We start from the raw sequence: 12,439 nt of genomic DNA on the forward strand, positions 1-12,439 counted from the left end.
TAGATTATAGGAAATACTTGATAGTGATGTGATTTAGAGAACCCTGATTATTTTCATCCGTTAGGTATCGGTATAAATTAATTACAATCACGTAGGATTTCCGACGTTTAGTTAAGTAATGATGATAATCATTATGTATTGCTATAAGTAGAAACAACCGTAACATTTAATTTATTTATTTTAAATAAATTATGTATAAAATCAAAAACCAAATTTATAGCCCATTTAAATTATGTACATAATATTTGAACTGTACACTTTTTTGTTTTATTTAAAAATAAAGCATAAAAAATATTTAATATTTATTATCATAATCAATATATATTCATTGTAATAATAAATATTACATATTGATTAAATTATTATTGATTAAATTATTTAATATACACGAGTATATTTTTAGTTATTTAAAATTATTTTATAAGATTAATAGCTTCGCTTAAAAGTATGCTATGATAATTGTAGTATTGAAAAAATAATCATGTTTTTGTATCTTTGAGATAAATATTGTTTTTTTACTCACCAGCACGAAAGACTTCACCACAGCCGTCGCAACGTGAGGCAAATTGGGCATCATAACAGGTGCCGCAATAAATTTTATCGGCCTTTGCACCGAATTGCTTATCCACCAGGGATAGATGGCACTTAAAACAAAGGAAACATGCCTCATGCCAATGCTTATCCTTATAGGAAAGATCCTGTAATATTGAATTTTTTTTTTTGATTATTACTACATTTATATATAAATGTAAATTATAATATTAAATAATATATAATAAAATATGTAGTTTTATAATTTAAAGATATTTTAATAATAATAATATACATATCATTAGAATATTTATTTAATTTAGTCGTAATAAAAAATATAGATTTAAAAGATTTATATAGAAATATAGAGAAGGTTTCATTTTTCGGTGTGTTGATTTGATGGCACACAATTGAATGGAACTATGTCTATGCTGATATAACATAACTAATTGTGATAGAGTAATTTTTTAAAAAATATATTACGATTAATCAGAATATTTCTCTCATTGATATCTATTATTGTTGAAAAAATTTTTTGATGCAAGTTGCAATATAGTAGATATGTATGTTTCGTGAGATATTACTATTAGGCACGATTTATTCCATAGATGTCAAGCGTTAGTAAAACAATAAAATTTCAATTTCTAGAATACCTGAAAGCCAAATTTTCCACATGATTGACTATTTGTCGAAAGAGAAAAATGTTAAATCCAGATTTGTCAAAATACACATCATATTGTAATTACATATACAAAAATATATCAGACAAAAATTCAATTAATTAAAATAATAAAAAAAAATTTGTTGTTGTAGTTTACTACTTTTCGAAACCGTTCTATTAAATAATTATATGTATTTATAATAATATACTATTGAGTATTGTTACTTATTATAATAAAGATTGATCAGAACAGTTTACTAGTTGTTCGAGAGATGATTAAATAATGCCACTATTTCCTGATCATATTAAGTAAAAAAAATTAGGGTAACACAAATATTTATTTGTAGAGCCCGAAATTAGATTGGTTGATATATTTATTATTAATAACAAAGAACAGTAAAAAAGTATAGAGAATAGCTGTCTTCTATTGTTAAGGGAAAATATGATGAGGAATTGATTTTTAAATGAGCTTTTAATAATCATAAGCTTAGTCTCTTTAATATTGTATACAATTTGGACTTCACAAGACAAAAAACTTGACAGATTCGTAGGAACTCATAGTAGGAACTTATAGTCTTTAGAGGTAGTTACTAATGGTACAGTATTTGAGATATATGGGTTATTAGCGAATTTTAGGTGTATTACGGATGATTTTTAACCTTCAAAAATGATGTTTCTAAAAAATGTTAAATCAAAATTTTGAGAATTGTACGGCAACAAACAAACACAGATTTTCTGAATTTCTTTAACAATCGGTTTTTGTATTCTTTACATTCCTCACTTCTGGTAATATTTAGAATCTATAGTAACTTTAATAATATTTAGGATCTATATGATATATGATATTTATAGCAGATTCTTTCTTGTAGGAATCAGAAACGTATGTATCACCAATATCAAACTTTTAACTGAATTTTGGTCGCAAGCAAGTTAATTACTTTTCTAATCTTAGGTGAGATTATGAATGACCTGATTTATTTAGTCCTGTAATTTTTTTTCTTAACGGAATATAACAGTATAATATATAATAGATTTATATATATTGATTAGTATTTAATTATCTAGCACATTTCTAGTATAATATATCATAGATTTATAAATATTGATTAGTATTTAATTATCTAGTACATTTCATAGCTGTACTTTAAATTTTTACAATTCTTGTGTTGTACACTTGCCGAAGGAATAGACTCTACACTGGGATCTAAACGAAAGATACACTGTTATACCTATTTACAACTAGTCGGGTAAATATAATATCATAATTATTTACTAGAATTATGAAGGCTTATTTAATATGAGAAAGGCTAATTAACGCAATATTATGATAACTTTAAACTAACATAAAATATTGGATAAAAAAAAATGTTAAGCCTAAGTTATAAGAACAAATGTTTTTTGGCAAAACTTGACTTCTATTTCAAGCCTCATAGAGTAATTTTTGCGCTTCTCTAATATTTCAATACCTTTCTTGTAGAAATATTTATCTTTCGCCTCAAAATAGGTGTTTAGGTTTCATCGATGACTTTTTCATTTAACAAATATGTTTTTCCTTGGAGTAATTTTTGAAGGTCTGGCAACAGATAGTAGTCGCTGTGGGTCAAGTGCTCTGACTATTTTAGCTTCATTGTTTGTTTTTTCTTTGTTGAAAGTAATATCACAGTCTGAAATGAACCAGTATAGTTCGATTGGATTTTTATTTAAATTGTGTTTAATGAAACTGTTGGCATTCCAATATGGAAAAATTGTGACGTACTGAATTATTTCAGCTTTCAATGAAAATATGAGAGAACAGTGAGTTGTTTTTCTAAAATAGAATAATTATAATTAGAGTTAGTCTAGAAGTCCTCTTGAATAATTGGTAACATATATATTTTTTGACTAAGCAATAAATAGCACAGACAATTGTTGACTTTTTAATACCATTCTCTTCTTATTTTGTAAATTTAACATTTGTGTATATTATTAATATTCAGGGATCAGAAGAACTTATTGTTGATTTTTAATAGCGGATATATCATATGGGGAATATGTATATTAGTATTTTAAATATTTTTTTGGATTAAAATGTAGGACTTTTCACTGTTTTATTTTAAGCAATTGCTTCTGAAAGTTATTTTAAATCACCAGAACTCTGTAAATGTAAGAGTTCACCATTAGTTCACATAATTTCTTTATAATTTCTTTCTTACTAATTTCTTTTTTTCTCTCCGTTTCATAGTTATTTTTAAATAAAGCAAAATTAAAAACAAACGTATTTAATTTAAATATCGAATGTATTTGAATTGATTTTTTAAAGATTTAAAATGTAATTATTGTTAAGTTGCGAAGAACAAAAAATATAATTCTTTTTCAGTATTTGCAAATTTGAAAATTATTTATTATTTTATAATAAAAAATTGAGCAACTGGAATATAATTTTCAAGTCCTATGTTTTCGTCTAGTCTGAAAAATCAGTCTTTGATGACATTTATATAGTATAATTCGAAAAAATGGATTCTTATTTAAGGGAAATAGCATTTCCAGATAAAGAATTATAAATATGGATATAATGATTTATAGATAAAAATTGCTTACAAATATATTTAAAGAATTTATTTTCGATGTTTAATTCTACAGATATATATATAGACACTGCATAAAGATATAGATATTATAGAAAAAATGCAGTGCAATAAATATTAAAATCTTACTCGAATTACAGAGAAGTCTTGGTGCACTGTATGGCACTACCAATGCATCAAGGCATTGTATGTACAAATATGTATACAGAAGAGGAATGAAATTAAACAGACAAAGCTCTTGGAGCTGTGCATTCGGAAAGCTCTGCAGTGTGCAAAATGCATATAAAAATGCTATTTTTAAATGCATTAAAATTTAAAACTTTTAGCAGAAAATAATTTTTAAAATATGAGAGTCGACAACTGAACATTTTAATTTTAACCGATAAAAAAAAGAAGAAAAATTTAAGATATTGCATACATTAAATAACATATTTTGTTTACGATTTTTAAAAATATATACGAGAATGTATATAAATATGTAATATGCATAAAAATGTGTGAATAAAGGCATATGGAAAGCAACAATTAGGGTCAAGACATTAAACTTGATACCATCTAAAATCCTAGTAGCAGATTATTTTTATTCACATATTTATTTCAAAAAAATTATTTAATATATATATGAAAAGAAAATATTTTGTATGATGATTTTTGATTTTGATAGAATGCCAAAAAAAACTGCACCTTATTAAATATATTAATAATGCATAATAATTTTAAAATGCCTTTAATATTTTAGGAATGTGTTTTCATTTATTTAATTATTATAATTTGTTAAAAAAATAATTTCGCAGATAGTTTGTGTTATTAATTAATAACCTTAAAATTTTTTTATCATATTATTATACAACTGAAGTGAATTTGTCTAAATTTTAACCAAATAATTTAGTGCATTTATAATTTTATAATCGAAAAAAAGTTCTATTCGCAACTATTATTTCCCTTCTAATATTGTATAAAAAGTTTTTCCTTTATCTTTAAGTTTATATAGTATCTATAGAGCTGCAAAACAAAAATGGAATCAACAATGCTCATATATGCAGGAGACACATGTATTCTATGTTTATGTTACAGGAACTGAGTTAAATGACCACCCTCAAAAATTGAAGATAAAACTAAATAGAAAAAGAAACCAAAGTGATTTTCATCACAAAAAAATTTGACACAAATTTAAAATAGAATGGGATGAGAACCTGAAGTATATGGGACTAACATAATCAAATGCTTTAGACGAAACATATTGGAAATCAAAAAAATTCTACGGAAAGACACTCGATATCCTTCACATTTTCTACACTAATATTGCTTAACATGAAGAAGAGAATACAATCAAACTATAACTCTCTCTTTGGTACAGATGTGTGGCGTTACCAAACAATAAGGCTGTTAAATCTATCACCAATAAAATTAAAACTTCCTTAACTTAAGCATTACGAAGACTGTGTGAGCTCTCATTGAAGATCAGAAATAAGGATATTTACAGAGATCTACGAATTAATATAAGTATAGTTAAAAATTAAAAAGACAAGGCGTTGAAGCTATGAAATTAAAATATCAAATAATAACTTTTAACGAAGGAAGATATCCAATATAATATCAAGTTCTAAAGTAAGACATAAACAGCTATGCACTCATAGGAAAGAGTAAGGATCTCAAGTATTCCAACTCTAAATAATCAAACAACTTTACTTAACCGGAGTTTTGTGTTTTATGTTTCATTGTCAAGAAAATTTCTTCTATGGATGAATATTCCATGGTGTCAAATAATAATTCCATGGTTAAAATAAAAAAACCATCATAAATAGTTCATGTAAGTAACTTCCAGACCATTGCGTCTTAAAAACCATCCACTCTATTTTACTAATATTGATTATTGAAAAAGTGTTTAGATAAGGCAAGGCTCGAAAGTACAATTATTTCTTTTGATATCTTTTTTACGAATGGCTTAAACTGCTTTTCTCTTCTTCAGCTCAAGAAAATATTCATATCCAAATATTCATCTGTTCAGTTTGTTACACATCATGTTGGATGTTATTTCTTCCAAGACATATATTATTTATTTTATTGTCATGGGTATTCACATTAGAAGACAAGTAAAATGGAATAGAAAAAAAAAATTGACATGTACTAGAACGATTAAAATTAATTTAATTTCGACTTCTAAATTTATATTATTATTTATATTAGTCTATCTCTCCGTAAATCTATTTATTCAACAATTCTATCTATAAAAATATATATTTTTTATTCAAAAAAGGAAAGCTTAAGAAAGGATGAAATAGAATATTATGAATATAATTTAAAAGAATATTGTATGGTCTTCGGTATTTAAGGTTCTGTTTTACATACATTTCCCAAATTTAGGACGTGTGCGAGTTAGGCTAAGTTGATGCTAAACTAAATGGGAGATTTTTTGGGATTTTTTGCACTGCACACATTTTGCCATTTATCAACACGTATCGACACATCAATACATTATCGACACAACTTAGAATTTCCCTCATTTAGAACGCAACTTAGCCTAACTCGCACACGACCTTAATATAACTTTTTTTTTACAATATGTGTGTGAAAGCTATAAAATGGGAGCTGGAAGTGTGTAGTAAAAAACATCTTGACTGATACTTATAGATAATGTGAGCAAGCAACTCTGAAGGAGAAAATAATTTTCAAGTCTTTTTATTTATAATAATTTATAGGAATGGAAATTTAAATTTACTAATTTTAATATTTACAGTTCTGGATTTAATGCTTCAATGCAAATAAAATGTATCCAAAGAAACTAATGAAATAATTTAACAATATTATGAAATGAATTGAGGAGGGGAAGGTGACGAACATAAGGACGTCATAATTTTAAAAGATATTCATATTTATTTATGTATATTGTTTTTAGATATCTATTATAATTTAAAAGAAAATGGTAATAACTGACAAACGTCAAATTACCCAAAAAATTCATTGTTTGAATTTATTCTGTTAAAGATATATATGATAAACCATCAACTGTTAATGTTTATCATTATAAAGAGTTATTGTCTGTAAATATACATAGTCGTCACGACTATTTTAATGATATTGTCTTTTATACATGATAGTATTATTGTCCATTAATTAATTATTTAATAAATCAATTTATATTTTTATAAATGCTTATATATTTTTTTTAAAAACTGAAAAATATATGAGTTTTTTTAATGTAATTAAATTATTCACAATAAATATTTAATATTTCATATAAAAAGTGTATATATATCAAATAAATATAGATATTATAAATTAATAAATATTATATATTAAAATAAGTAGATAACATGTTGCCAACTTTAATATTAAGTATTATCTATTAAAAGTTATCTATTTATCTTTTAGTGAGAAATTATAAGCTATTGTATACCTTGTTTTGTAGAAAAAAGAAATAATTGTGAGGAAGTTTTTTGATAAAAAAACGCAGCTATAAAGCAGTTGACGAATGCACTTGATTAAAAATTAAAAAAAAAAATTGGCTTTAAAATTTTATTCACTATTATCCTATTCATTCATTATTATCCCCCAACCCGCTCTGGTGCTGGCGGTACCGGTTTATATTACCCTAAAGACCATTAAGAGAAATACCTACTTCTACTTTCTTCGTTTTTCCAATAACAAATGGAAAGCACTTAAGACATGTGCAACTTCCAGGTTAACATGGTCCACCTATAATAAAATTAGATTCTCGAAATTCATCAAAAGAGACCGCGTAAACACTGCAAGGATTACTGCAGTTCTTTCTGGTCATTGACGTATAGGTACCTATGCAGAGAAAACCCGCAGGAAAAATAATTTTCTCTGTGAATCTCTGTGAATGCCTGACTTTGGCGTTCAGAAAAAAAAAGTTTTTAGGAAGATACTTTTTTGATAGTTTATTAGACTGTTTATCAGTGAAGACTATAGACCTATTAAATTATCTTAATTTGACGGGATGGATTTAGTCTCTACTCCTTTATATTAGGGGTTCTTGCGAGGAATATGGTAGCAAAACGGCGAAAAATCGCTAACTAAGATGCATGGAAGTTATCTAATGGTCTGCCACTGCAACCAACCAATTATCCAATTTTTCTATTCCAAAATTTTTTTCTTAGATAAAAGTAATTTTTAAAATAAATTCTTTTTTGTAAAATAATGTATACATAAATAATTTTTTATATGTTATATATATAAATATAATTTTTTATGTATTATACATACATATATAACTTTTTATATATTATATTTATATCTTTATAAATATATATAATTTCTTTATTTCAAAAATAATTATTATAGAAATATATTACATAAAATTTTAACACTCACCTTGGAATCAATTCCAATGATCTTGTTACATTCCTCACATGTATTCGCAAATACATTCTCGTAGCATTTAATGCAATATGGATGATCATCTCGAATAACGTAACGCTGTCCGGTCAAACTTTCATCACATTGCCAACAACAGAAATGGCCCGAATGCCAATCCTTATCCATTGCCTTTGTGTATTCACCACTGAAAATTAACTACATTTCGAAAGAAAAAAAAAGAGAGTAAAAATTTTATCCTTTAGAAGTTTCTACGTTGAAGAGTTAAAAAATTCTTGAAGATATTGGATAGGCAATAGTGTATATATATAGAAGTTGTTGTTGTTGTATTATGTAAGAGGTAAGTAGAAAGTTAGAGATTAGGCAATAGAACAGCTTAGTATTTTCGGAAAAGAGTGTAGAGAATATATATTGTAGTTGTAGTTGTTGTATTTTATGTGTGTGTATATTTTCCTTTTTTTTGTATTTAATTAATTTTAGTAAATATATAGTGTATTCTTTATAAAACACTGTTTATATATAACAATCTTTTTATGTAAATTTTTTTTTGGTTTCACATTTTAATTAAATATTGTCTAATTAATGTATAATTTTAATAAATTTTACTATTAATTAGAATTAAAAAAAATATTGTGTAACTTTTGTGTAGTAGCACTAATTTATATATTACAAATTTTTGTGTATTCTTTATGGTAGTATCACATTTTCATTAAATTGTGTAATTGATTATAAATTGTGTGTATTTTGGTGTGTTAAATTTATAAATTCAATGTAAGTGCAATAAATTTTTGTTTATAGTAAACTCAGTAAGGATTAAATATTTTAGTGTATTAAACATTATTTCAACCTTTCATTAAATTTTTTTGTGCTATTTTTTAATATAATTAATTTTTTTGTAATTGTGTTAAACAGAAGAACAACCAATAATTTTTTTAGTATTTGTTTGTATTTTTAATCTTTTCTTGAAATCAGTTTAGTTTCAAATTTATTTGAAATATAACATTTGTTTTGTTTTTTTTGTTATTGTTGTGTTGTGTTTCACTTATTTCACAATTTTAAATTTATGTATATAGTTTAATAATAATATTTAATATTTGAATATTTTTTGTACCTTTAAATTAATCAAGGGAGTATCGTGTCGTTTTTGTCACTTGTATAATTTTTTTTGAGTAATTTTGAAAATTTTTTTATGATGCGAATATTTTGTTGTTTTGCAGATTATATAAATTTATGTATATATGTTTATATATATATATTTTGAATTAAGTAATTGTTCCATTTTGTTTTAAATATAAATAAATTTGTTCATGTTTTAGTGCAGTAAAGTGCTTTCCTATACATATTTTTATTTAATTGATTTTATATTGAATAAGTGCAGTGTTTACAAAAAATAAAATAAAATATACGTTAATTTAAATATATTCGATAATCATAAAAATCATAAAAGGTTTTTAATTCATTAAACAAAATTAATTATAATGTTTTGTAGTTCAAAAATAAAAAAAATATATATGATAAATTTAGAAAATGCATACTTTTCATAAGTCCTTTTTTATATATATTTTTTTCTGTTATCGTTGATAATTTGTAAATTATAATATTAACTTTTTCAATACTCAAGTATGAATATCTGAGTTCCTGATATTATTACTATATTTTTAGTGCATTAGTTATAAAAGCAACAAGAAAAATGTTGCTTTATGGAATTGCAATTTATTTTTTAATATTTTATTAATTTTTAACAGTGTTTTTATTTATTTAATAATTTACAGTAATTAAAAATAGTTCTAAAATTTCTTATCTGAATCAGCACATTGGTCTCAAAATATATATATTAATGCATATAATTATTTTATTGCATACATATATATGATAGTATTCTTATTATATATAACATTTTTTTAATTTAATTAAAACAAAAATTTCCAAGCACTAATTGAAATACACATTTAACTTAATCACAATTGGAGATATATATTTAATAAATGTTTTTCATATTTATTTATTGTATCTTCACTATTAATCCCTTATAATCTATTCAAAATAGTTGATTTACCAAGGGCATAAAAATGAAATTATGTATTTTTTAATATATATATATTCATAATTTAAATTTAATATTATAATGATATTAATTATATTTTCATATATAATTTTATTTTTTATAGAATTTTATATGAAAGCAACCAAAGTCTTCTTCTACGCTTCAAAAAAAAAATTTTTATTTATTATTATTAATATATATAATATATTAATATATTATATTATATATAATATATTAATATTATATATAATATATTAATATATTATATTATATATAATATATTAATATATTATATTATATATAATATATTAATATATCATATTATATATATTAATATATATATATATAGTATATATATATTTATAAGCATCACATATAAATACATATAATACAAATATATTTTATACATATGTATAATATAAATTAATATAAAAATATAATATTATTATATATTATATTATATTGTATAAATATTATATTATATATATATTATATATAATATATTATATATAATATATTATATATAATATATTATATATATATTATATTATATGTATTTTGTATTATATACATATAATACTACATATATATTATTTTATATATTTATTATATTATTTATATACGATATTATATGTATATTATATTATATTATATTATATTATATTATATTATATTATATTATATTATATTATATTATAATATATATTATATTATAGTAAAAATTATTTTTTAAATTATTTTTGACTATTAATTTTGCTTCAAAATTACTTGAATCAAATTATTTGTATAATTGTTTCGCTAGTTTTATTAGAATTCATTTTTTATATTGTATAAGTACACAAAAAACATTTTGGAGGTACTTCAATTATTAAAATTATATTAATTAAAATTATTCATTATTATAAATTATTGGAATAATTATCCAAGTGCTTTAGTTAATAACCATATTATATTTTGTGATAATAAATTTTTTTACATTGTAGAAAACATAAAAAACTATTTAGAACGGTTTAATTACTAAGTTTTTGTTTATTAATTAAAAAAAAAAATTAATATTAATTATATAGATAGATTCAAGATAGATTGATTATTTTATGTGTCAAGACATTTTTGTGAAAAATAAAATTTTTATTATTAAAAGTATATATATATGTTGACCTAAATTATAAAATTTATTATTTATAAACTAATTAATTTAAATTAATTAAATATTTTTATAAATTATTGATAGTTGATAGTTGATATTAAATTTTTTTCAGTTTATCGCAATTATTTTTACATTGCTTGAAATGGTAAATACACTATTTACCAAGATTTTTGCTCGCTTCAAAAACTTTTGTTTTTCAAAATTTACCAAAAAAGATATTATACGCTTTTAAAACAAATTAAGAAAAAGATTTCTTATATATAATTTGAGTTAAAAACCTGTGACCGATTTTTGTTCAAAAACGTATTTAAAACGACACGTACCCCCTTTCTTCTTCATTGGTTTGTTCAACTTCGGTTATTTGAACTTCAGATTCGCGACGTTTCGATGTTTTTTTCACTTTTTTGGTTTTCTTAACTTCCGTAACCGATTGCATAATTTCGACATCAGCCATTTTTGAAAATTTTTATTTTATTTTACTATTAATAAATTTTAAATAAATATATCCTTAATAATTGAAAGATACTAAGCAAAAACTAAAAAAGAGGCGAGTAGGTAGGTAATAATATTCACGTTTTCGATTGACCGACTGAACTTTCTCAATGTTTGCGCCGAAATTCGGGCAAATATTTTTTTCGAATATAATATATATATGTATATATATAAATTAAAAATAAATATAAATAACGATTTAAACTTCACCGAGTCAAAATCTCAACTGCGACCATTTCAGTTATTTTGGTTCTAAAATGTGTCTAATAAAAAATATCTACAGCGAAAAAAAATATTTGTAAAAGTAAAAAAATCCAAAAAACTTGAGATTTTTTGCTGTTTTTACTCAGCAAAGTGCATTTTTCTAGAGATTTTGCTCATTTTATAAAAACAGATTTTTGTTTAAATGTTTCTTTAAATTCATTTTTAAAGAAACATACATGCCGCCTGCCTCTATGGAAAAATAAAGAGAATGTAAAGAGCTTAAAAAATATTTAATTTAAATTTGTGTTGTTAATTTTTATTGTGGTTTCTTGAATGAAAATGATCGCTGTCAGATACGTAAGAGTGTAATATATATATAATGATATACACAAGTGTAGATACAGATATACATCATAAGTGTTTACGTTTAGCCGACTTCTGGCGTGCGCATATAAACT

General features: G+C 23.0%; 1 protein-coding gene across 1 annotated transcript; it reads right to left on the reverse strand.

Annotated features, from left to right (window-relative positions):
- Positions 1–515: 515 nt before the first annotated feature.
- LOC119669305 (four and a half LIM domains protein 2-like) lies at positions 516–11,997 on the reverse strand. The gene is made up of 3 exons (XM_038079147.1): positions 11,609–11,997; positions 8,092–8,281; positions 516–698 (listed from the first exon to the last, which is right to left on the reverse strand). The coding sequence occupies exons 1-3, from the start codon at positions 11,737–11,739 to the stop codon at positions 516–518; spliced, it is 504 nt and encodes a 167-aa protein (XP_037935075.1). The 5' UTR covers positions 11,740–11,997.
- Positions 11,998–12,439: the final 442 nt, after the last annotated feature.

Source organism: Teleopsis dalmanni, chromosome 1 (genome assembly GCF_002237135.1).
Source record: "Teleopsis dalmanni isolate 2A chromosome 1, ASM223713v2, whole genome shotgun sequence".
Taxonomy (NCBI): domain Eukaryota; kingdom Metazoa; phylum Arthropoda; class Insecta; order Diptera; family Diopsidae; genus Teleopsis; species Teleopsis dalmanni.